Genomic DNA, 27,378 nt, shown 5'->3' with positions numbered 1-27,378 from the left:
TTCCCAAAATACATACAAAATAAAGACTAAAAGTTAATTTTTCACACAGATACAAAACAAGCCACAGACACAAAACACACACAACAAAAAACACCAACACAAGAAACACATGAAGTTGATATAACGGAAATTCCTGAAACTACACAGATTGTTGAAAAGCTCACAGAAGATGGCCAGAAAACTACAAAAATAGTTCGTACACGATTAATAAAAAAGAAGAAGGGCAAGAAACAAGAGTTAACAAAGATTGAAACCATTGAAGAAGATGGGAAGCCAACCGAAACTACTGTCTCCGTCACAGAAGTTCCCATGCAAGAGGAACAACCTGACGAGATTATGGAGCTTCCAGAAGAAGTTCGTGTGGTTGACACTGTAACCGAGGACGGCAAGCCCAAAAAGAAGAAGATACGCACACGTGTTATCAAGAAGGTTAAGGGTGATAAACAAGAGGTCACCAAGATTGAAACCGTCGAAGAAGATGACAAACAACCCGAAACTACTGTTACAGTTGAAGAAGTTCCTGTGGAAGAGGAACAACATGAAGAGATTCGGGAGCTTCCGGAAGAGGTTCGTGTGGTTGAAACTGTAACCGAGGATGGCAAGCCCAAAAAGAAGAAGATACGCACACGTGTTATCAAGAAGCTTAAGGGTGATAAACAAGAAGTCACCAAGATTGAAACCGTCGAAGAAGATGACAAACAACCCGAAACTACTGTAACAGTTGAAGAAGTTCCATTGGAAGAGGAACAACGTGAAGACATTCAGGAGCTTCCGGAAGAGGTTCGTGTGGTTGAAACTGTAACCGAGGACGGCAAGCCCAAGAAGAAGAAGATACGCACACGTGTTATCAAGAAGCTTAAGGGTGATAAACAAGAAGTCACCAAGATTGAAACCGTCGAAGAAGATGACAAACAACCCGAAACTACTGTAACAGTTGAAGAAGTTCCAGTGGAAGAGGAGCAACATGAAGAGATTCGGGAGCTTCCGGAAGAGGTTCGTGTGGTTGAAACTGTAACCGAGGATGGCAAGCCCAAGAAGAAGAAGATACGCACACGTGTTATCAAGAAGCTTAAGGGTGATAAACAAGAAGTCACCAAGATTGAAACCGTCGAAGAAGATGACAAACAACCCGAAACTACTGTTACAGTTGAAGAAGTTCCTGTGGAAGAGGAACAACGTGAAGAGATTCGGGAGCTTCCGGAAGAGGTTCATGTGGTTGAATCTGTAACCGAGGATGGCAAGCCCAAAAAGAAGAAGATACGCACACGTGTTATCAAGAAGATTAAGGGCGATAAACAAGAAGTCACCAAGATTGAAACCGTCGAAGAAGATGACAAACAACCCGAAACTACTGTGACAGTTGACGAAATTCCTGTAGAAGAGGAGCAACATGAAGAGATTCGGGAGCTTCCGGAAGAGGTTCGTGTGGTTGAAACTGTAACCGAGGACGGCAAGCCCAAGAAGAAGAAGATACGCACACGTGTTATCAAGAAGATTAAGGGCGATAAACAAGAAGTCACCAAGATTGAAACCGTCGAAGAAGATGACAAAAAACCCGAAACTACAGTGACAGTTGAAGAAGTTCCAGTGGAAGAGGAACAACGTGACGAGATTCGGGAGCTTCCGGAAGAGGTTCATGTGGTTGAATCTGTAACCGAGGATGGCAAGCCCAAAAAGAAGAAGATACGCACACGTGTTATCAAGAAGATTAAGGGCGATAAACAAGAAGTCACCAAGATTGAAACCGTCGAAGAAGATGACAAACAACCCGAAACTACTGTGACAGTTGAAGAAGTTCCAGTGGAAGAGGAACAACCTGAAGAGATTCGGGAGCTTCCGGAAGAGGTTCGTGTGGTTGAAACTGTAACCGAGGATGGCAAGCCCAAAAAGAAGAAGATACGCACACGTGTTATCAAGAAGGTTAAGGGTGATAAACAAGAAGTCACCAAGATTGAAACCGTCGAAGAAGATGACAAACAGCCCGAAACTACTGTTACAGTTGAAGAAGTTCCTGTGGAAGAGGAACAACGTGAAGAGATTCGGGAGCTTCCGGAAGAGGTTCGTGTGGTTGAAACTGTAACCGAGGATGGCAAGCCCAAGAAGAAGAAGATACGCACACGTGTTATCAAGAAGCTTAAGGGTGATAAACAAGAAGTCACCAAGATTGAAACCGTTGAAGAAGATGACAAACAACCCGAAACTATTGTTACAGTTGAAGAAGTTCCTGTGGAAGAGGAACAACCGCAAGACATTCGGGAACTTCCCGAAGAGGTTCGTGTGGTTGAAACTGTAACCGAGGACGGCAAGCCCAAAAAGAAGAAGATACGCACACGTGTTATCAAGAAGGTTAAGGGCGATAAACAAGAAGTCACCAAGATTGAAACCATCGAAGAAGATGACAAACAACCCGAAACTACTGTGACAGTTGAAGAAATTCCTGTAGAAGAGGAGCAACATGAAGAGATTCGGGAGCTTCCGGAAGAGGTTCGTGTGGTTGAAACTGTAACCGAGGACGGCAAGCCCAAGAAGAAGAAGATACGCACACGTGTTATCAAGAAGATTAAGGGCGATAAACAAGAAGTCACCAAGATTGAAACCGTCGAAGAAGATGACAAAAAACCCGAAACTACAGTGACAGTTGAAGAAGTTCCAGTGGAAGAGGAACAACGTGACGAGATTCGGGAGCTTCCGGAAGAGGTTCATGTGGTTGAATCTGTAACCGAGGATGGCAAGCCCAAAAAGAAGAAGATACGCACACGTGTTATCAAGAAGATTAAGGGCGATAAACAAGAAGTCACCAAGATTGAAACCGTCGAAGAAGATGACAAACAACCCGAAACATCTGTAACAGTTGAAGAAGTTCCAGTGGAAGAGGAGCAACATGAAGAGATTCGGGAGCTTCCGGAAGAGGTTCGTGTGGTTGAAACTGTAACCGAGGATGGCAAGCCCAAGAAGAAGAAGATACGCACACGTGTTATCAAGAAGCTTAAGGGTGATAAACAAGAAGTCACCAAGATTGAAACCGTTGAAGAAGATGACAAACAACCCGAAACTATTGTTACAGTTGAAGAAGTTCCTGTGGAAGAGGAACAACCTCAAGAGATTCGGGAACTTCCGGAAGAGGTTCGTGTGGTTGAAACTGTAACCGAGGATGGCAAGCCCAAGAAGAAGAAGATACGCACACGTGTTATCAAGAAGCTTAAGGGTGATAAACAAGAAGTCACCAAGATTGAAACCGTTGAAGAAGATGACAAACAACCCGAAACTATTGTTACAGTTGAAGAAGTTCCTGTGGAAGAGGAACAACCGCAAGACATTCGGGAACTTCCCGAAGAGGTTCGTGTGGTTGAAACTGTAACCGAGGATGGCAAGCCCAAGAAGAAGAAGATACGCACACGTGTTATCAAGAAGCTTAAGGGTGATAAACAAGAAGTCACCAAGATTGAAACCGTCGAAGAAGATGACAAACAACCCGAAACATCTGTAACAGTTGAAGAAGTTCCAGTGGAAGAGGAGCAACATGAAGAGATTCGGGAGCTTCCGGAAGAGGTTCGTGTGGTTGAAACTGTAACCGAGGATGGCAAGCCCAAGAAGAAGAAGATACGCACACGTGTTATCAAGAAGCTTAAGGGTGATAAACAAGAAGTCACCAAGATTGAAACCGTTGAAGAAGATGACAAACAACCCGAAACTATTGTTACAGTTGAAGAAGTTCCTGTGGAAGAGGAACAACCGCAAGACATTCGGGAACTTCCGGAAGAGGTTCGTGTGGTTGAAACTGTAACCGAGGATGGCAAGCCCAAGAAGAAGAAGATACGCACACGTGTTATCAAGAAGCTTAAGGGTGATAAACAAGAAGTCACCAAGATTGAAACCGTTGAAGAAGATGACAAACAACCCGAAACTATTGTTACAGTTGAAGAAGTTCCTGTGGAAGAGGAACAACCGCAAGACATTCGGGAACTTCCCGAAGAGGTTCGTGTGGTTGAAACTGTAACCGAGGATGGCAAGCCCAAGAAGAAGAAGATACGCACACGTGTTATCAAGAAGCTTAAGGGTGATAAACAAGAAGTCACCAAGATTGAAACCGTCGAAGAAGATGACAAACAACCCGAAACTACTGTTACAGTTGAAGAAGTTCCTGTGGAAGAGGAACAACGTGAAGAGATACGGGAGCTTCCGGAAGAGGTTCATGTGGTTGAATCTGTAACCGAGGATGGCAAGCCCAAAAAGAAGAAGATACGCACACGTGTTATCAAGAAGATTAAGGGCGATAAACAAGAAGTCACCAAGATTGAAACCGTCGAAGAAGATGACAAACAACCCGAAACTACTGTGACAGTTGACGAAATTCCTGTAGAAGAGGAGCAACATGAAGAGATTCGGGAGCTTCCGGAAGAGGTTCGTGTGGTTGAAACTGTAACCGAGGACGGCAAGCCCAAGAAGAGGAAGATACGCACACGTGTTATCAAGAAGGTTAAGGGTGATAAACAAGAAGTCACCAAGATTGAAACCGTCGAAGAAGATGACAAACAACCTGAAACTACTGTTACAGTTGAAGATGTTCCTGTGGAAGAGGAACAACGTGAAGAGATTCGGGAGCTTCCGGAAGAGGTTCATGTGGTTGAATCTGTAACCGCGGATGGCAAGCCCAAAAAGAAGAAGATACGCACACGTGTTATCAAGAAGATTAAGGGCGATAAACAAGAAGTCACCAAGATTGAAACCGTCGAAGAAGATGACAAACAACCCGAAACTACTGTGACAGTTGAAGAAGTTCCAGTGGAAGAGGAGCAACATGAAGAGATTCGTGAGCTTCCGGAAGAGGTTCGTGTGGTTGAAACTGTAACCGAGGATGGAAAGCCCAAGAAGAAGAAGATACGCACACGTGTTATCAAGAAGCTTAAGGGTGATAAACAAGAAGTCACCAAGATTGAAACCGTCGAAGAAGATGACAAACAACCCGAAACTACTGTTACAGTTGAAGAAGTTCCTGTGGAAGAAGAACAGCCAGAAGACATTCAAGAGCTTCCAGAAGAGGTTCGTGTGGTTGAAACTGTAACCGAGGATGGCAAGCCCAAGAAGAAGAAGATACGCACACGTGTTATCAAGAAGGTTAAGGGTGATAAACAAGAAGTCACCAAGATTGAAACCGTCGAAGAAGATGACAAACAACCCGAAACTACTGTTACAGTTGAAGAAGTTCCAGTGGAAGAGGAACAACGTGAAGAGATTCGGGAGCTTCCAGAAGAGGTTCGTGTGGTTGAAACTGTAACCGAGGACGGCAAGCCCAAGAAGAAGAAGATACGCACTCGTGTTATCAAGAAGGTTAAGGGTGATAAACAAGAAGTCACCAAGATTGAAACCGTCGAAGAAGATGACAAACAACCCGAAACTACTGTGACAGTTGAAGAAGTTCCAGTGGAAGAGGAACAAACTGAAGAGATACGGGAGCTTCCGGAAGAGGTTCGTGTGGTTGAAACTGTAACCGAGGACGGCAAGCCCAAGAAGAAGAAGATACGCACACGTGTTATCAAGAAGGTTAAAGGCGATAAACAAGAAGTCACCAAGATTGAAACCGTTGAAGAAGATGACAAACAGCCCGAAACTACTGTTACAGTTGAAGAAGCTCCTGTGGAAGAGGAACAACCTGAAGACATTCAGGAACTTCCAGAAGAGGTTCGTGTGATTGAAACTGTAACCGAGGACGGCAAGCCCAAAAAGAAGAAGATACGCACACGTGTTATCAAGAAGGTTAAGGGTGATAAACAAGAAGTCACCAAGATTGAAACCGTCGAAGAAGATGACAAAAAACCCGAAACTACTGTTACAGTTGAAGAAGTTCCTGTGGAAGAGGAACAACCTGAAGAGATTCGGGAGCTTCCGGAAGAGGTTCGTGTGGTTGAAACTGTAACCGAGGAAGGCAAGCCCACGAAGAAGAAGATACGCACACGTGTTATCAAGAAGGTTAAGGGTGATAAACAAGAAGTCACCAAGATTGAAACCGTCGAAGAAGATGACAAACAACCCGAAACTACTGTTACAGTTGAAGAAGTTCCTGTGGAAGAGGAACAACGTGAAGAGATTCGGGAGCTTCCGGAAGAGGTTCGTGTGGTTGAAACTGTAACCGAGGACGGCAAGCCCAAGAAGAAGAAGATACGCACACGTGTTATCAAGAAGGTTAAGGGCGATAAACAAGAAGTCACCAAGATTGAAACCGTCGAAGAAGATGACAAACAACCTGAAACTACTGTTACAGTTGAAGAAGTTCCTGTGGAAGAGGAACAACCTCAAGACATTCGGGAACTTCCCGAAGAGGTTCGTGTGATTGAAACTATAACCGAGGATGGCACACCCAAAAAGAAGAAGATACGCACACGTGTTATCAAGAAGGTTAAGGGTGATAAACAAGAAGTCACCAAGATTGAAACCGTCGAAGAAGATGACAAACAACCTGAAACTACTGTTACAGTTGAAGAAGTTCCTGTGGAAGAGGAACAACCTGAAGAGATTCGGGAGCTTCCGGAAGAGGTTCGTGTGGTTGAAACTGTAACCGAGGACGGCAAGCCCAAGAAGAAGAAAATACGCACACGTGTTATCAAGAAGGTTAAGGGTGATAAGCAAGAAGTCACCAAGATTGAAACCGTCGAAGAAGATGACAAACAACCTGAAACTACTGTTACAGTTGAAGAAGTTCCATTGGAAGAGGAACAACCTGAAGAGATTCGCGAGCTTCCGGAAGAGGTTCGTGTGGTTGAAACTGTAACCGAGGACGGCAAGCCCAAGAAGAAGAAGATACGCACACGTGTTATCAAGAAGGTTAAGCGTGATAAACAAGAAGTCACCAAGATTGAAACCGTCGAAGAAGATGACAAACAACCCGAAACTACTGTTACAGTGGAAGAAGTTCCAGTGGAAGAGGAACAACCTGAAGAGATTCGGGAGCTTCCGGAAGAGGTTCGTGTGGTTGAAACTGTAACCGAGGACGGCAAGCCCAAGAAGAAGAAGATACGCACACGTGTTATCAAGAAGGTTAAGGGTGATAAGCAAGAAGTCACCAAGATTGAAACCGTCGAAGAAGATGACAAACAACTCGAAACTACTGTTACAGTTGAAGAAGTTCCTGTGGAAGAGGAACAACGTGAAGACATTCAGGAGCTTCCGGAAGAGGTTCGTGTGGTTGAAACTGTAACCGAGGACGGCAAGCCCAAGAAGAAGAAGATACGCACACGTGTTATCAAGAAGGTTAAGGGTGATAAACAAGAAGTCACCAAGATTGAAACCGTCGAAGAAGATGACAAACAACCTGAAACTACTGTTACAGTTGAAGAAGTTCCTGTGGAAGAGGAACAACCTGAAGAGATTCGGGAGCTTCCGGAAGAGGTTCGTGTGGTTGAAACTGTAACCGAGGACGGCAAGCCCAAGAAGAAGAAGATACGCACACGTGTTATCAAGAAGGTTAAGGGTGATAAGCAAGAAGTCACCAAGATTGAAACCGTCGAAGAAGATGACAAACAACCCGAAACTACTGTTACAGTTGAAGAAGTTCCTGTGGAAGAGGAACAACCTGAAGAGATTCGGGAACTTCCGGAAGAGGTTCGTGTGGTTGAAACTGTAACCGAGGACGGTAAGCCCAAAAAGAAGAAGATACGCACACGTGTTATCAAGAAGGTTAAGGGTGATAAACAAGAAGTCACCAAGATTGAAACCGTCGAAGAAGATGACAAACAACCCGAAACTACTGTTACAGTGGAAGAAGTTCCAGTGGAAGAGGAACAACCTGAAGAGATTCGGGAGCTTCCGGAAGAGGTTCGTGTGGTTGAAACTGTAACCGAGGACGGCAAGCCCAAGAAGAAGAAGATACGCACACGTGTTATCAAGAAGGTTAAGGGTGATAAACAAGAAGTCACCAAGATTGAAACCGTCGAAGAAGATGACAAACAACCCGAAACTACTGTTACAGTGGAAGAAGTTCCAGTGGAAGAGGAACAACCTGAAGAGATTCGGGAGCTTCCGGAAGAGGTTCGTGTGGTTGAAACTGTAACCGAGGACGGCAAGCCCAAGAAGAAGAAGATACGCACACGTGTTATCAAGAAGGTTAAGGGTGATAAGCAAGAAGTCACCAAGATTGAAACCGTCGAAGAAGATGACAAACAACCTGAAACTACTGTGACAGTTGAAGAAATTCCTGTGGAAGTGGAACAACCCCAAGACATTCGGGAACTTCCGGAAGAGGTTCCTGTGGTTGAAACTGTAACCGAGGACGGCAAGCCCAAGAAGAAGAAGATACGCACACGTGTTATCAAGAAGGTTAAGGGTGATAAACAAGAAGTCACCAAGATTGAAACCGTCGAAGAAGATGACAAAAAACCCGAAACTACTGTTACAGTTGAAGATGTTCCTGTGGAAGAGGAACAACCTGAAGAGATTCGGGAGTTTCCGGAAGAGGTTCGTGTGGTTGAAACTGTAACCGAGGACGGCAAGCCCAAGAAGAAGAAGATACGCACACGTGTTATCAAGAAGGTTAAGGGTGATAAACAAGAAGTCACCAAGATTGAAACCGTCGAAGAAGATGACAAACAACCCGAAACTACTGTTACAGTGGAAGAAGTTCCAGTGGAAGAGGAACAACCTGAAGAGATTCGGGAGCTTCCGGAAGAGGTTCGTGTGGTTGAAACTGTAACCGAGGACGGCAAGCCCAAGAAGAAAAAGATACGCACACGTGTTATCAAGAAGGTTAAGGGTGATAAACAAGAAGTCACCAAGATTGAAACCGTCAAAGAAGATGACAAACAACCCGAAACTACTGTTACAGTGGAAGAAGTTCCATTGGAAGAGGAACAACCTGAAGAGATTCGGGAGCTTCCGGAAGAGGTTCGTGTGGTTGAAACTGTAACCGAGGACGGCAAGCCCAAGAAGAAGAAGATACGCACACGTGTTATCAAGAAGGTTAAGGGTGATAAGCAAGAAGTCACCAAGATTGAAACCGTCGAAGAAGATGACAAACAACTTGAAACTACTGTGACAGTTGAAGAAATTCCTGTGGAAGTGGAACAACCCCAAGACATTCGGGAACTTCCGGAAGAGGTTCGTGTGGTTGAAACTGTAACCGAGGACGGCAAGCCCAAGAAGAAGAAGATACGCACACGTGTTATCAAGAAGGTTAAGGGCGATAAACAAGAAGTCACCAAGATTGAAACCGTCGAAGAAGATGACAAAAAACCCGAAACTACTGTTACAGTTGAAGATGTTCCTGTGGAAGAGGAACAACCTGAAGAGATTCGAGAGCTTCCGGAAGAGGTTCGTGTGGTTGAAACTGTAACCGAGGACGGCAAGCCCAAGAAGAAGAAGATACGCACACGTGTTATCAAGAAGGTTAAGGGTGATAAACAAGAGGTCACCAAGATTGAAACCGTCGAAGAAGATGACAAACAGCCCGAAACTACTGTTACAGTTGAAGAAATTCTTGTGGAAGAGGAACAACCTAAAGAGATTCGGGAGCTTCCAGAAGAGGTTCGTGTGGATGAAACTGTAACCGAGGAAGGCAAGCCCACGAAGAAGAAGATACGCACACGTGTTATCAAGAAGGTTAAGGGTGATAAGCAAGAAGTCACCAAGATTGAAACCGTCGAAGAAGATGGCAAACAACCTGAAACTACTGTTACAGTTGAAGAAGTTCCATTGGAAGAAGAACAACCTGAAGAGATTCGGGAGCTTCCGGAAGAGGTTCGTGTGGTTGAAACTGTAACCGAGGACGGCAAGCCCACGAAGAAGAAGATACGCACACGTGTTATCAAGAAGGTTAAGGGTGATAAGCAAGAAGTCACCAAGATTGAAACCGTCGAAGAAGATGACAAACAACCTGAAACTACTGTTACAGTTGAAGAAGTTCCAGTGGAAGAAGAACAACCTGAAGAGATTCGGGAGCTTCCGGAAGAGGTTCGTGTGGTTGAAACTGTAACCGAGGACGGCAAGCCCAAGAAGAAGAAGATACGCACACGTGTTATCAAGAAGGTTAAGGGCGATAAACAAGAAGTCACCAAGATTGAAACCGTCGAAGAAGATGACAAACAACCCGAAACTACTGTGACAGTTGAAGAAATTCCTGTAGAAGAAGAACAGCCAGAAGACATTCAGGAGCTTCCGGAAGAGGTTCGTGTGGTTGAAACTGTAACCGAGGACGGCAAGCCCACGAAGAAGAAGATACGCACACGTGTTATCAAGAAGGTTAAGGGTGATAAGCAAGAAGTCACCAAGATTGAAACCGTCGAAGAAGATGACAAACAACCCGAAACTACTGTTACAGTGGAAGAAGTTCCATTGGAAGAGGAACAACCTGAAGAGATTCGGGAGCTTCCGGAAGAGGTTCGTGTGGTTGAAACTGTAACCGAGGACGGCAAGCCCAAGAAGAAGAAGATACGCACACGTGTTATCAAGAAGGTTAAGGGCGATAAACAAGAAGTCACCAAGATTGAAACCGTCGAAGAAGATGACAAACAACCCGAAACTACTGTGACAGTTGAAGAAATTCCTGTAGAAGAAGAACAGCCAGAAGACATTCAGGAGCTTCCGGAAGAGGTTCGTGTGGTTGAAACTGTAACCGAGGACGGCAAGCCCAAGAAGAAGAAGATACGCACACGTGTTATCAAGAAGGTTAAGGGTGATAAGCAAGAAGTCACCAAGATTGAAACCGTCGAAGAAGATGACAAACAACCTGAAACTACTGTTACAGTTGAAGAAGTTCCAGTGGAAGAGGAACAACCTAAAGAGATTCGGGAGCTTCCAGAAGAGGTTCGTGTGGTTGAAACTGTAACCGAGGACGGCAAGCCCAAGAAGAAGAAGATACGCACACGTGTTATCAAGAAGGTTAAGGGTGATAAGCAAGAAGTCACCAAGATTGAAACCGTCGAAGAAGATGACAAACAACCCGAAACTACTGTTACAGTGGAAGAAGTTCCATTGGAAGAGGAACAACCTGAAGAGATTCGGGAGCTTCCGGAAGAGGTTCGTGTGGTTGAAACTGTAACCGAGGACGGCAAGCCCAAGAAGAAGAAGATACGCACACGTGTTATCAAGAAGGTTAAGGGTGATAAACAAGAAGTCACCAAGATTGAAACCGTCGAAGAAGATGACAAACAACCCGAAACTACTGTGACAGTTGAAGAAATTCCTGTAGAAGAAGAACAGCCAGAAGACATTCAGGAGCTTCCGGAAGAGGTTCGTGTGGTTGAAACTGTAACCGAGGACGGCAAGCCCACGAAGAAGAAGATACGCACACGTGTTATCAAGAAGGTTAAGGGTGATAAGCAAGAAGTCACCAAGATTGAAACCGTCGAAGAAGATGACAAACAACCTGAAACTACTGTTACAGTTGAAGAAGTTCCAGTGGAAGAGGAACAACCTGAAGAGATTCGGGAGCTTCCGGAAGAGATTCGGGAGCTTCCGGAAGAGGTTCGTGTGGTTGAAACTGTAACCGAGGACGGCAAGCCCAAGAAGAAGAAGATACGCACACGTGTTATCAAGAAGGTTAAGGGTGATAAACAAGAAGTCACCAAGATTGAAACCGTCGAAGAAGATGACAAACAACCCGAAACTACTGTGACAGTTGAAGAAATTCCTGTGGAAGTGGAACAACCCCAAGACATTCGGGAACTTCCAGAAGAGGTTCGTGTGGTTGAAACTGTAACCGAGGACGGCAAGCCCAAGAAGAAGAAGATACGCACACGTGTTATCAAGAAGGTTAAGGGTGATAAGCAAGAAGTCACCAAGATTGAAACCGTCGAAGAAGATGACAAAAAACCCGAAACTACTGTTACAGTTGAAGAAGTTCCAGTGGAAGAGGAACAACCTGAAGAGATTCGGGAGCTTCCGGAAGAGGTTCGTGTGGTTGAAACTGTAACCGAGGACGGCAAGCCCAAAAAGAAGAAGATACGCACTCGTGTTATCAAGAAGGTTAAGGGTGATAAACAAGAAGTCACCAAGATTGAAACCGTCGAAGAAGATGACAAACAACCCGAAACTACTGTTACAGTTGAAGAAGTTCCATTGGAAGAGGAACAACCTGAAGAGATTCGGGAGCTTCCGGAAGAGGTTCGTGTGGTTGAAACTGTAACCGAGGACGGCAAGCCCAAGAAGAAGAAGATACGCACACGTGTTATCAAGAAGGTTAAGGGTGATAAGCAAGATGTCACCAAGATTGAAACCGTCGAAGAAGATGACAAACAACCTGAAACTACTGTGACAGTTGAAGAAATTCCTGTGGAAGTGGACCAACCCCAAGACATTCGGGAACTTCCAGAAGAGGTTCGTGTGGTTGAAACTGTAACCGAGGACGGCAAGCCCAAGAAGAAGAAGATACGTACACGTGTTATCAAGAAGGTTAAGGGCGATAAACAAGAAGTCACCAAGATTGAAACCGTTGAAGAAGATGACAAACAACCCGAAACTACTGTGACAGTTGAAGAAATTCCTGTAGAAGAAGAACAGCCAGAAGACATTCAGGAGCTTCCGGAAGAGGTTCGTGTGGTTGAAACTGTAACCGAGGACGGCAAGCCCACGAAGAAGAAGATACGCACACGTGTTATCAAGAAGGTTAAGGGTGATAAGCAAGAAGTCACCAAGATTGAAACCGTCGAAGAAGATGACAAACAACCTGAAACTACTGTTACAGTTGAAGAAGTTCCAGTGGAAGAGGAACAACCTGAAGAGATTCGGGAGCTTCCGGAAGAGGTTCGTGTGGTTGAAACTGTAACCGAGGACGGCAAGCCCAAAAAGAAGAAGATACGCACTCGTGTTATCAAGAAGGTTAAGGGTGATAAACAAGAAGTCACCAAGATTGAAACCGTCGAAGAAGATGACAAACAACCCGAAACTACTGTTACAGTTGAAGAAGTTCCTGTGGAAGAGGAACAACCTGAAGAGATTCGGGAGCTTCCGGAAGAGGTTCGTGTGGTTGAAACTGTAACCGAGGACGGCAAGCCCAAGAAGAAGAAGATACGCACACGTGTTATCAAGAAGGTTAAGGGTGATAAGCAAGAAGTCACCAAGATTGAAACCGTCGAAGAAGATGACAAAAAACCCGAAACTACTGTTACAGTTGAAGAAGTTCCATTGGAAGAGGAACAACCTGAAGAGATTCGGGAGCTTCCGGAAGAGGTTCGTGTGGTTGAAACTGTAACCGAGGACGGCAAGCCCAAGAAGAAGAAGATACGCACACGTGTTATCAAGAAGGTTAAGGGTGATAAACAAGAAGTCACCAAGATTGAAACCGTCGAAGAAGATGACAAACAACCCGAAACTACTGTTACAGTTGAAGAAGTTCCATTGGAAGAGGAACAACCTGAAGAGATTCGGGAGCTTCCGGAAGAGGTTCGTGTGGTTGAAACTGTAACCGAGGACGGCAAGCCCAAGAAGAAGAAGATACGCACACGTGTTATCAAGAAGGTTAAGGGTGATAAACAAGAAGTCACCAAGATTGAAACCGTCGAAGAAGATGACAAACAACCTGAAACTACTGTGACAGTTGAAGAAATTCCTGTGGAAGTGGACCAACCCCAAGACATTCGGGAACTTCCAGAAGAGGTTCGTGTGGTTGAAACTGTAACCGAGGACGGCAAGCCCAAGAAGAAGAAGATACGCACACGTGTTATCAAGAAGGTTAAGGGTGATAAACAAGAAGTCACCAAGATTGAAACCGTCGAAGAAGATGACAAAAAACCCGAAACGACTGTTACAGTTGAAGATGTTCCTGTGGAAGAGGAACAACCTGAAGAGATTCGGGAGCTTCCGGAAGAAGTTCGTGTGGTTGAAACTGTAACCGAGGACGGCAAGCCCAAGAAGAAGAAGACACGCACACGTGTTATCAAGAAGGTTAAGGGTGATAAACAAGAAGTCATCAAGATTGAAACCGTCGAAGAAGATGACAAACAACCCGAAACTACTGTTACAGTGGAAGAAGTTCCAGTGGAAGAGGAACAACCTGAAGAGATTCGGGAGTTTCCGGAAGAGGTTCGTGTGGTTGAAACTGTAACCGAGGACGGCAAGCCCAAGAAGAAGAAGATACGCACACGTGTTATCAAGAAGGTTAAGGGTGATAAACAAGAGGTCACCAAGATTGAAACCGTCGAAGAAGATGACAAACAACCCGAAACTACTGTTACAGTGGAAGAAGTTCCATTGGAAGAGGAACAACCTGAAGAGATTCGGGAGCTTCCGGAAGAGGTTCGTGTGGTTGAAACTGTAACCGAGGACGGCAAGCCCAAGAAGAAGAAGATACGCACACGTGTTATCAAGAAGGTTAAGGGCGATAAACAAGAAGTCACCAAGATTGAAACCGTCGAAGAAGATGACAAACAACCCGAAACTACTGTGACAGTAGAAGAAATTCCTGTAGAAGAAGAACAGCCAGAAGACATTCAGGAGCTTCCGGAAGAGGTTCGTGTGGTTGAAACTGTAACCGAGGACGGCAAGCCCAAAAAGAAGAAGATACGCACACGTGTTATCAAGAAGGTTAAGGGCGATAAACAAGAAGTCACCAAGATTGAAACCGTCGAAGAAGATGACAAACAGCCCGAAACTACTGTTACAGTTGAAGAAATTCTTGTGGAAGAGGAACAACCTAAAGAGATTCGGGAGCTTCCAGAAGAGGTTCGTGTGGTTGAAACTGTAACCGAGGACGGCAAGCCCACGAAGAAGAAGATACGCACACGTGTTATCAAGAAGGTTAAGGGCGATAAACAAGAGGTCACCAAGATTGAAACCGTCGAAGAAGATGACAAACAACCCGAAACTACTGTGACAGTTGAAGAAATTCCTGTAGAAGAAGAACAGCCAGAAGACATTCAGGAGCTTCCGGAAGAGGTTCGTGAGGTTGAAACTGTAACCGAGGACGGCAAGCCCAAAAAGAAGAAGATACGCACACGTGTTATCAAGAAGGTTAAGGGCGATAAACAAGAAGTCACCAAGATTGAAACCATCGAAGAAGATGACAAACAGCCCGAAACTACTGTTACAGTTGAAGAAGTTCCTGTGGAAGAGAAACAGCCTGAAGAGATTCGGGAGCTTCCAGAAGAAGTTCGTGTGGTTGAAATTGTAACCGAGGACGGCAAGCCCAAAAAGAAAAAGATACGCACACGTGTTATCAAGAAGGTTAAGGGCGATAAACAAGAAGTCACCAAGATTGAAACCGTCGAAGAAGATGACAAACAACCCGAAACTACTGTGACAGTTGAAGAAATTCCTGTAGAAGAAGAACAGCCAGAAGACATTCAGGAGCTTCCGGAAGAGGTTCGTGAGGTTGAAACTGTAACCGAGGACGGCAAGCCCAAAAAGAAGAAGATACGCACACGTGTTATCAAGAAGGTTAAGGGCGATAAACAAGAAGTCACCAAGATTGAAACCATCGAAGAAGATGACAAACAACCCGAAACTACTGTGACAGTTGAAGAAATTCCTGTAGAAGAAGAACAGCCAGAAGACATTCAGGAGCTTCCGGAAGAGGTTCGTGAGGTTGAAACTGTAACCGAGGACGGCAAGCCCAAAAAGAAGAAGATACGCACACGTGTTATCAAGAAGGTTAAGGGCGATAAACAAGAAGTCACCAAGATTGAAACCATCGAAGAAGATGACAAACAGCCCGAAACTACTGTTACAGTTGAAGAAGTTCCTGTGGAAGAGAAACAGCCTGAAGAGATTCGGGAGCTTCCGGAAGAGGTTCGTATGATTGAAACTGTAACCGAGGACGGCAAGCCCACGAAGAAGAAGATACGCACACGTGTTATCAAGAAGGTTAAGGGTGATAAACAAGAGGTCACCAAGATTGAAACCGTCGAAGAAGATGACAAACAACCCGAAACTACTGTTACAGTGGAAGAAGTTCCATTGGAAGAGGAACAACCTGAAGAGATTCGGGAGCTTCCGGAAGAGGTTCGTGTGGTTGAAACTGTAACCGAGGACGGCAAGCCCAAGAAGAAGAAGATACGCACACGTGTTATCAAGAAGGTTAAGGGCGATAAACAAGAAGTCACCAAGATTGAAACCGTCGAAGAAGATGACAAACAACCCGAAACTACTGTGACAGTTGAAGAAATTCCTGTAGAAGAAGAACAGCCAGAAGACATTCAGGAGCTTCCGGAAGAGGTTCGTGTGGTTGAAACTGTAACCGAGGACGGCAAGCCCAAAAAGAAGAAGATACGCACACGTGTTATCAAGAAGGTTAAGGGCGAGAAACAAGAAGTCACCAAGATTGAAACCGTCGAAGAAGATGACAAACAGCCCGAAACTACGGTTACAGTTGAAGAAATTCTTGTGGAAGAGGAACAACCTAAAGAGATTCGGGAGCTTCCAGAAGAGGTTCGTGTGGTTGAAACTGTAACCGAGGACGGCAAGCCCACGAAGAAGAAGATACGCACACGTGTTATCAAGAAGGTTAAGGGCGATAAACAAGAGGTCACCAAGATTGAAACCGTCGAAGAAGATGACAAACAACCCGAAACTACTGTTACAGTTGAAGAAGTTCCTGTGGAAGAGGAACAACGTGAAGATATTCGGGAGCTACCGGAAGAGGTTCGTGTGATTGAAACTGTATCAGAGGATGGCAAGCCCAAAAAGAAGAAGATACGCACACGTGTTATTAAGAAGGCTAAGGGCGATAAGCAAGAGGTCACCAAGATTGTAACCGTCGAAGAAGATGACAAACAACCCGAAACTACTGTGACAGTTGAAGAAGTCTCTGTGGATGAGGAACAACCTAAAGAGATTCGGGAGCTTTCGGAAGAGGTTCGTGTGATTGAATCAGTATCAGAGGATGGCACACCTAAAAAGAAGAAGATACGCACACGTGTTATTAAGAAGGTTAAGGGTGATAAACAAGAAGTCACAAAGATTGAAACCGTTGAAGAAGATGACAAACAACCAGAAACTACTGTGACAGTTGAAGAAGTTCCTATGGATGAGGGACATTCTGAAGAGATTCAGGAGCTTCCAGAAGAGGTTCGTGTGATTGAATCAGTTTCGGAGGATGGCACACCCAAAAAGAAGAAGATACGTACACGTGTAATTAAAAAGGTTAAAGGAGATAAACACGAAATCACTAAAATTGAAACTGTTGAAGAAGAGGATAAGAAGCCGCAAACTACTATAACTGTGGAAGAAGCAGACACTCAAAGTCCTTTTGGCGAGAAAGTTTTGTTGAAGAAAAGAGTTGTTGTGCACAAACCAGAGGACGATGTTTCAGTTGTTGAGCTACCAGAGAGAAAATCAATCATATTTTCTGAAAAAGAAGATGGGACTCCAACTAAAACAGTTATTAAAACAAAAGTTATTAAAAAAGTGAAAGGCTCTAACATGGAAGTTACTAAAGTACAGACAGTAGACGAATACGAAAAGCCAACCCAGACGAGAGTAACGGTTGAGAACTTCCAAGCGCCCTTCCCAGACCTTCCAGAAGAAACATTCACTGAAGTTGTAGTTTTGCCTGAAGAAGCTGTGGAGTCAGAAATTCTAGACAAAGATGGCGTGCAAAAAGTTCTTAAATCTAAAAAGCGTGTGATAAAGAAGCCAAAAGGTGAATTTAAAGAGGAAGTAACAGAAATTGATATTACTGAGCAAGAATCAGGCGAGCCCGTTTTTACAGTAACTGTCAGTGAACTTCCTTATACTGAGCCTGTTAAGTCTGATGGGAAGTCAGTTGAGTTACCCGAACAAATAACTGAAGTCGATGTCATATCGCCTGACGGAACAAAAAAGAAGAAAATTGTAAAGACCAGAGTATTTAAAACTAAGATTGATGAACATCACGATGAAGTCACTACAGTTAATACTGTCGAAGAAGAAAATACACAGCCAATAACAAGTGTGCATGTTGAAGTCGTTCCCGCTAAAGAAACTGCTACAGAGCCAATTGCTATTGAGGAACTTCCCGAAGAGATTGTTTTTACTGAAGAAATTACCGGCAATAAGAAGCCTAGGAAAAAGACAACAAAAACACGAACATTTAAGAAACAAGGTCCTGAGGATGAAGAATATTATCAGATACAAACAGTTGAAGAAGAAGGCAAAGAGCCGTATTCACTTATACGCGTCGTTAGTGATGAAAATATTGCTGATATTATTGATATAAGTAAACTAGATGATGAACAACTTCCCAAACACAAAAAACAAAAGCTACACAAACCTAAGGGTAAGAACACAAATCACATCACTCTCCATACAACACATTTTACACTAGATTTACAATTGAAGTATACGCAAAATATCATTTATATTTTATTATCATTAGACGCAATGAGTTAGACACAGTTTATTTATTTTTTATTATTTAATTAAAATTGTGATAGTATTGATAGAGGCCAGACCAGTATTATTTTAAATCATTTTAAATTTTACAAATTTAGACTATTAATAATAAATTTTTTTAATCATTCCATACTAATTAAAAAAAAATAAATAAATAAATAAATAAATAAAAAATAAAAAAACATTCTAACATAAACACAGCGGAGAAACAACAACCCGAACACACTGAAACGGAACACCCAACTTACATAACAACATTTAAGTCTGTACAAAACGAAGATGGAGAAACCACAATTCAAACAGAAAGTAAGAGAATTTCTCAAGAGGAAGGCATCGTTGTTGAGGAAGTACTCAGTGACACTGAACCCATATTGGAAGACACCACACAACCAAACATTGAAATTGTTGAAGTCAACGAGCCTACAGGTGATTTTCTTTACATATTTTCTATAACACATAAATACAAATACATGCATATTTCGTGGCTACGTATTTTTCTGCCTAAATCATATACTAGAAAAAAAAGAAAAAAAAAAACAATAATAAATATAAATCACAAATACGTGTTCGATAGGTTACGAAATTAATTGCGATTGAAATGTTTCAAAGCAAATGAAAGCAAAGTAGCTTCCAATTTAGTAACACAAACAAAATATAAACACAAGAACACAAAATTCTGTTTGAAAACTTTTGGTACTATATATTTACTAACAAGATTGACTAGAACACTTTCACATTATTACATAAGTATTCTAGTACGATATATATATATACATATATATTGAGGTTGTATTTGTACACTTAAAAAATAAAACAAACATAAAACGTACATTACATACAGTGATCAACAATTTAGTTAACATTATATACAAGCATCTTAAACACTTAACTTTTTGAACTACAAAGTTAATGTGTTTTAACGCATTATATAAAATGCAAATATAATCTTAACAAATTAGTTTAGTGCTAACACACAAACACATAATTTTTTCTCAAACAGACCAATACAACAAAGAGTACACTATCACAGAACCCGAAGATGCAAGTGCAGATAACACCGAACAAACACCGACAAAAATTAAGAAACCAAAACAGAAAAAGACACAATTAGATCAATTCGAACAGATTGACGAGACAGGGGAAGATGAGGGAGGTTCTGGGGAGCCTGTTGACGAGATTAAGCCGAAGCGTAAGCCAAAGGCTGAAAAATTAGAAGAAGTTGAGGTTGAAAAAACTGCTAATGAAGAACAGGCTACGGAGCCAAGTAAGAAAAAAGATAAGCCAAAGAAGAAAAAGGTCGCCACATCAAAACGCGATGAGATGGATGATTATATACAGTTCTTAATCCATCAGGAAATACCAAAAACCGTCTTGCAACCGTATGTACGTACGGAAATGGAACATCCACAAAGGGCTCGCAGAGATTCGTCTATTAAACCTATGAAATTAACTGCAATGAAAATTGAGAAAATAGAAGTTAAGAAACCTAAGATGGTTGAAATAAGTTCTGTGGTCGAGTTTCCCCAAATGCTCAAGCTCAAAACTCCGAAACAACGTCCACAAGAAGAAAAGATAAAGAAATTAAACGAAGCATCCTTTAAGAATAAGAAACTCAAGAGCTGGATAAGATTTATACCTTACTCACCATACTGCTTCCCGTATATAGTTACTGAAATAGAAACTATTCAAGATAAAGGCGAACTATCGCGGAATGTAGAAGAAGCGGAAGAAGTATTGAAGAAACGGCCAAAGAAATTCAAGCATACCAAGCCTGTAAAAGCCGAACTGGAAGAATTAGATACTGAAACATTTGATGATAAGAAGGAGCCATTAGATGATCAGTCAGACAAACCAAAATACCAACGCGGTAAAAAGGACACAAAGGAAAAGGATGAAAAACCGAAGAAGTTGAAAATCGGAAAGGGTCAAGTTCCAGAAACTACCGAATCAACTGAAACCGTCGAATTGAAACCAGTCATATTTGATGAGAGTATTGAAGAAACAAATGAGAAAACAACAGAAAAGCCCAAACAAAAGAAGCCGAGCAAAAAGACTAAGCCATCCACAGAGTCTGATGATAACATCAGTTTTAGTCCTAAATTAAATGATGAGGACACTGAGGAGAATGAAAGCCAACCTGCCTTCAAATTTGAAGTAATTGAATTGGAGCCTCAAGAAGTGAAAGATGAGACAAGTGAAAATGTTGTACAACCCGTAAAAGAAGCTAAGAAAAAACGTAAGCTAAAACTTAAAACTGAATTTGAAGAAAATATAATTGAGATTGTCGAAGTTCCTACAAGTGATGACAATGATAAGCTGTATGAAGTAACTGTGACCAGTTCTGAACTTAAAGAAGACCAGCCAAATAAAATGAAAATACTTAAGAAGAAAGTAAAACGTATGAACAAAGAAGAATTGGATGAGTTTGTAGCAGATCTTAAAGAGGAGCCCGCTCAAACATTCTATGAAACTGCAATCGCTGATTTCTATGAAGTTAAACTAACTGAACTGGAACCTGAAGAGACCTCTGATGAGAATGTGCCTAAAAAGACTCCAAAACGTAAAATTTTGCATAAGCATGGAGACAAAGAAGAGATTATTGAAATTGTAGAAACTCTTACGTCCTCCGGCGAGGAACCATTATACGAGGTTATTATTACATCTCATGAATCTGAAATTCAAACTGATACTGAAAAGATAGTTGAGAAGCCTAAGAAACGGACCAGAAAAATGAAAAAGGATGATCTAGATGCGTATATACAGCAGCTGATAAATGCAGAGATTCCAACAACTGAGCTTGAGAAGTATGAAAAAATTGATATTGATGCAAAACCAAAGAAACCAAAGAAACATAAATCGAAACAACAAAAGGTCCCTATCGATGAAGGTGAGACTTTTGAAGTGGATATTACACAGGACGAGCCGGTAAAGAAGCCGAAGGTCAAAAAACCGAAGCCAGAGACTAAAGTCGAAGTAGAAACTACAAGTGAGCCAGAAACTGTTATTGAACACGATGAATACACAATCAGCACGATTGATACACAACCAGATGCTCAAAAAATTGTTGAAGAGACAACTGACACTATTACACTCGATGTGGACGACATTATAACAGACATTGGTGAGACTCTACCAATTGTAGTTTTGGAGGAACAAATTGAGACAACTCCTGAGTATCTTCAAGAAGTTAACAAGCCGGAACCAAAAATAGTTAAGCGGCGCAAGGTGAAAACAAGGAAGGGCTCCAAGCACTACGAAATCGAAATCGTGGAAACCCTAGAGCCAGATGATCTTGAAGAAGCAAAGGTTACAGTTATAACTACTGAATTCATTGAAGAAACTTCTGATGTACCTATTGAAGACAAACCAGAAACACCAAAGAAGATTATCAAAAAGGTGAAAAAAGATAAGCTCAAGGAGTATATTGTCAAGGTTGTAGATGAAGTGCCAACAGAACTACTTAACCGCATTTCTGAAGAGATACCCACTGCGGAAGAAATGAAGCCTATAGAGGAGGATGATATCACATCTTTCAAAACTACTGTTGTTGACGATATTGGCGAAGATGAATTTAAGCCTGAAGACGCACAGATTGACAGTCCATCAACAAAGTCGCGGGATAAAAAGAAAAAATCAACTAAACCAAAGAAAGTTACTATCATTGAAGAACAGCCAGTGCAGATCGAAGACACTACAGAACAAGAGAAGCCTCCTATTGATGAGGATGAAGAAATACCGCAGATACAATCCTTCGATGATTATTCAGTTGAAATAACAGAAAGTGCGCCGAAGCCGAAGAAAAAAGTACCCAAGAAGAAGCCTGAGACAACAACGCCTGCTCCGATATCCGAACACACAGTTCGTGTTGAGGAATTTGCTCCTGAAACTACAACCGAAGAAGTTATCAATGAGCAAGGAGAGGAGGTAGAGCGCACTATAACAAAGCGAAGACTAAAGAAGAAGGATGGTCCAAAGGAATACCTAATCGAAGTTGTTGAAACTTACGAGGAAAACAATCCCGAAGCAGAACTTGTTATTCAGACTACTGAAGTATTACCTGAATCAGAAACTGAAGCCCCGAAAGATCACAAAGTCAAGGTTGTAAAGAAAAAGAAGCCCAAAACTGAAAATTTAGATAATTACATTCAGAAGTTGATAGAGGAAGAAGTCCCAAAAACAGAACTGGAAGTATATGAGACAGCACAAATAGAGTCATCTCCAGAGACTAAAAAACCGAAAAAGATAAAGAAACATCATAAGAAAATCACCGAAATAGTTGATGGGGTGCCACATACAATTCATGAATTTACCATTCAAGAGTTCGAACCAGAAGATACGAAACCAATTCCAGAAGCCGTTATTGAATTAGTGGAGGAGGATATCCCAGAATCACAGCCAGAAGATTTGGAAGTTAAGTCAACTGAAGAACAGCCAAAACGTAAGCCGAAGAAAGAAAAGAAATTGAAGGTGTCTCTGGTCGATCAAGAACCTGTTAGCATTGAAGATATAGCGGAAACTGTTGAAATTACAAAGCTTGTTGAAGACGGTGGTGCTACTAAAGAAGTTCTAGTAAAGAAGCGTAAGATCATTCGCAAGCAAGGTCCAAAGGAACACGTTTTTGAAATAACCGAGACATCTACTAGTGAAGAGCCCTTGGCTGAAGTCACAATCGTTGATATTACAGAAGATGAAAAGCCAAGCCAATCAGTTAAGGGTCCATCAAAACCTAAGCCAATCAAATTGCCAAAGAAATTGAAGCGCGAAGACGTTGAAAGTTATGTAATAAATGTCGTGGAAGAGTTTATTGAACCGATAGAACAGTTTAAGGATATAACCCAAGTCAAGGAAATTCCTGAAGGAGACTTTAACAAAGTTACTCAAGCTGAAGAAATTCCAGAAGATTCTGTGGAAGAGATTACTGAAGATAAGACTGCTAAAATAAAAACAAAGACAACAAAGCCTAAAAAATCCAGTAAAAAGCCCGAAGATCACACTATTCGTATTGAAGAGCTTGCTCCTGAAACTACAATTGAAGACATTGTAAATGAAGAAGGAGAAGAAGTTAAGCAGGTTAAAACGACAAAGAGACTCAAGAAAAAAGAAGGACCCAAAGAGTATTTGATTGAGATAACCGAAACTTATCAAGAAAATAAGCCAGACGCCGATATTGAAGTAACAACTACTGAGATACCTGTAGAAGAAGAAGCTCAGATAAGTGAAGAGCAGCCAGCTAAGGTAGTTAAGAAGTTGAAAAAGAAGAAGGCTGTAAAGGATGACTTAGATAAATACATTCAAGAGCTTATCGAACAAGAAATTACCAAGACGGATTTAGAGCAATATGAGCCCACGGAAATGGAAACAAAACCCAAGCCAAAGAAAAAAGTAAAAACCCATCATAAAAAGGTGGAAATAATTGATGGTCTGCCCGTAACTGTTCATGAATACGATGTTTCTGAAATAGAGCCTGAGGTCACAGAAGAAGATAAGGAATCTGTTATATCAGAAAAGCCTGAAGATTTACCTTTGGCGAATGATGAGGCAAACAAATACTTAGTAAATGTACTAGACGAAATCATAGAACCAACTCAGACCATTGAAGACATAAATGACGAACCGACAACAAAAGCTAAGAAAGAAAAACCGCAGAAAAAGAAAAAGGTTGAGAAAGCTCCAATAGTCTTAGATGAAATAGCTGAAACCACTGAAGTTATACAACAGCCTTCAGAAGATGGTGTTGTGAAAGAAGTTACTGTGAAGAAGCGTAAGGTCACTCATAGAAAGGGTTCCAAGCAAAGCGTCTTTGAGATAACAGAAACTACTAGCGATGATCAACCCATGGCAGAAGTGACAGTCGTTGAGGTAACAGAAATTGAACCATCTGTTACTGAAGAATCGACAATTGTTGAACAGAAAGTAATAAAGAAAACTAAAAAGCTAAAGAAGGAGGACATACAGGAGTATGTTATCAACGTAATTGACGATTTTGTACAACAAATACCTGTCGAAACACTTGAAGAAGACGTCAAGGAGATCATCGAAGAGAAGAAGAAGAAGACTAAAAAATCTCCAAAGGAATATAAATATAGCGAAGAAGAAAATTTACCTGAAAAGTTTGAAAGACCTGAAGGTGATGTGCCGGATCAACCTGATAATGTGGAGCGTGCAACGCCAGAAGAATTAACTGATTATACTGTAGATGTTACTGAGTCGGTTCTCACTGAAGAAAAGAAACCTAGTAAACCGAAGAAGCAGATTAAGTCAAAGCCTGTTGAAGAAATTGGCGATGATAAACATCCCAACTATCTTGTAAAAATGTCTTCAGTTGACGAAGCAGAGGTGACTGAACTGCCAGATTCTGAAATTATTATTTTGGAATCAGAGGATGAGCAGGTAGCAGAGGGACCCGTTTTCCAAGTAGAAGAAATCGAAACTAAGCCGGAAGTAGTTGAAGAAATTGACGACCTTGGCGAAACAACTAAGAAGGTTGTTAATAAACGAAAGATCAGAAAGCAAGTTGGACCCAAAGAAGAGATAATAGAAATTGTCGAGACTGAAAAGGATGGTATACCTGTATATGAAGTTTCAGTAACTACTGAAGAAGCTGAAAAAGAAATTGAAGAAACTCTTCCAGTAGAAAAGCCGAAAAAGGTCAAGAAGACTAAAAAGGTTCCCAAGGATGACATACACGATTATATACAAAAGCTTATAGAACAGGATATTCCAAAATCTGAGTTGGAGAAATACGAAAAAATAGATTTCGATGAACCTGTTATAATGAAAAAGAAGAAGCCTATGAAGAAGATTAAGATCACAGAAGATGAAGTTCCAGATATCCCTGAAAAATTAGTAACTGGAGGTCCGGAAGATATAATACAACCATTAGAAACTCCACAAGACGAATCTCTGGCGATGGTTACGGTTAAAGAATTTGCTGCGCCAAAACCAAAAGAAGAATCTTTCGAAATTACAGTTCTAGAGGAATTTGTCGAAAATAAACCGATTCCTGATGAGGAAGGAGAGATTAAAGTAAAGGAAGTAAAAACAAAGAAAATAAAACACAAAAAGGGACCAGCAGAGATCATTCATGACATAACAGTTGTACAGGATAAGGATACTGGTGAATCTGAAATTACTATCGTAACTTCCAGTCCCAACGAACCTGAGGATCAGCACGAAGTAGCTGTCAAGCAAAAACGTACCAAGAAAGTGAAAAAGAATGACGTTGATGATTTCATCAGAACAGTTATTGAAGAAGATATACCAAAGGATGAGCCAACATATGTTGTTGATGTTACTGAAGAAACAGTTCCTGAGCAGGTTTCTGAAAAGCCAAAGAAAGTTAAGAAGAAGGAAAAATTGCCATTATTAGAAGAAAAAGCAACACCCGCTGATACAGTAGAAATTGTTGAAAGTCTTCCGGAGGAAACGCCAATTGAAGAGTTTACCATGGATGTAGAAGAAACAATACCAATCGTCGAGTCAGATAAGGAACATGAAATATCAGAAGAGGTAATAGAGCCGCGGAAGAAAAAGAAGCCTTCTAAGCAAAAGGTTAAGGTTTCTGAAGAACAACCTCAGGAAGAAATAGTCGTTGAAGCTTTGGAGCCTATACCAAAGGAGACAGATATTGAAGAGGAGGATGTAAAGCAATATAGTGTTACTCTCTCGGAAGAAGAACCTAAACCTGAGGAGAAAACAGAAAGGAAGCCAAAGAAGATAAGAGAGAAACAAAACGATCAACCAGACGAATCAGCCTACGAAATCTCTGTAAAAGAAAGCTTCATTCAACTGGAAGATCTTCCATCAGTTGTAGAAATAATTGAAAGTGAAACGAAAGCGGATGAAACCACAGATGATGCTGGCGAGGTCCATAAGGTCGTTACAACAAAGCGGAAGATTAAACGTCCAAAAGGTGAAAATGAGGAAATCATTGAAATTATTGAGGTAGTGACTGATGACCAGCCTGATGCAGAGATTACGATTGTAGAGTATGAGCCTGTAGAACAAAAAGAAGACGAAAAGCCTAAGGCGCCGAAAAAGAAAACCAAGAAAGTGAAAAAAGATGATATACATGACTATATACAGAAGCTTATTGACATGGAAACTCCTAAAACTGAATTAGAAAAATTCGAAAAAATTGAGTTTGAGCCATTACCCAAAGAAAAACTTACCGAAACTACAGATATTGGAGTGGTAGAGGAATCACCGACCGAAAAGCGAAAGAAGGACAAAAAGTCTAAGCCGCAACAGTCACCAAAGGAAGAAGAATCTTTGCCAGAGCCATTAGCCGAAATTAAGGTTATCGAAGAGGATGTGATGGATGAGCCTAACGTGGTTGAAGTAGTAGAGGTTCAACCAGAGGAAGTACAATACACTGAAACAATCACTGAAGAGGGTCTCCCAGTTCAAGAGAAAACTACTAAGCGAGTATTGAAGAAAAAGGGTCCTAAAGAAGACACCACCTTTAAAATAACAACAGTCGAAAGCGAAAATACTGATACCGTAACTGTAATCGTCGACGAAGAACCTGAAATCACGCCAGAGGTTATTGAAACTAAACCAGATGAGATATTTGAAGACAAACCAAAGCCCAAACCTAAGCCAAAGAAGATTGTAAAGAAAGTAAAGAAAGATGACTTAGATGATTATGTTAAGAAACTGATAGAGGAAGAAATACCAAAGACTGAAAAAGAGGTTTATGAAAAAGTTGAAATGCCTGAAAAGCCGAAAGACAAATCCCCTATTGAAATCTCTGCAGAAGAAGTTAAGTCTAGCGAGCCTGAAACACCATTAGCAGCTGTTGATTCAACCAAACCTAAAAAGACCAAGACAACCAAAACAAAATTAGTTGATGTAGTCGAACAAAGACAAGACGAACCAACAGAAGATACTATTCCTGAGACATCAGAAATTACTGAAGACACAACTACTCAAATCGCACACCCCGAGGACACAGCCACTGCACAAATTACACCAAGCGCACAAGATGAAATACCTACTCAAGATGACACTAAAGATACAGTTCAAAAAACAGTTAAGCATAAGAAAGCTAAGCCAGACACAGTAAAAAGCGTTGAAACAAGT

At 41.7% G+C, this 27,378-nt stretch overlaps 1 protein-coding gene across 3 annotated transcripts in view; it reads left to right on the top strand.

Moving 5' to 3' along the window:
- The window catches only part of sls (sallimus), an 80,652-nt gene that overhangs the window by 40,069 nt on the left and 13,205 nt on the right, over positions 1 to 27,378 (top strand). For 2 of the 3 annotated variants that reach the window (XM_089466488.1, XM_089466489.1), the window contains 3 exons: positions 50 to 18,178; positions 18,496 to 18,720; positions 19,295 to 27,376. The exons of the other annotated variant lie outside the window; for it this stretch is intronic. In XM_089466488.1, coding sequence (XP_089322614.1) covers positions 50 to 18,178; positions 18,496 to 18,720; positions 19,295 to 27,376 — 26,436 coding nt within the window. The remainder of the gene's footprint in view (positions 1 to 49; positions 18,179 to 18,495; positions 18,721 to 19,294; positions 27,377 to 27,378) is intronic. 3 annotated transcript variants of the gene reach the window in all.

Source organism: Drosophila arizonae, chromosome 4 (genome assembly GCF_054131065.1).
Source record: "Drosophila arizonae isolate 15081-1271.41 chromosome 4, UAZ_ARI_1.0, whole genome shotgun sequence".
In the NCBI taxonomy this organism is placed as follows: Eukaryota; Metazoa; Arthropoda; class Insecta; order Diptera; family Drosophilidae; genus Drosophila; species Drosophila arizonae.
This window is presented reverse-complemented; position numbering and strand designations above follow the sequence as displayed.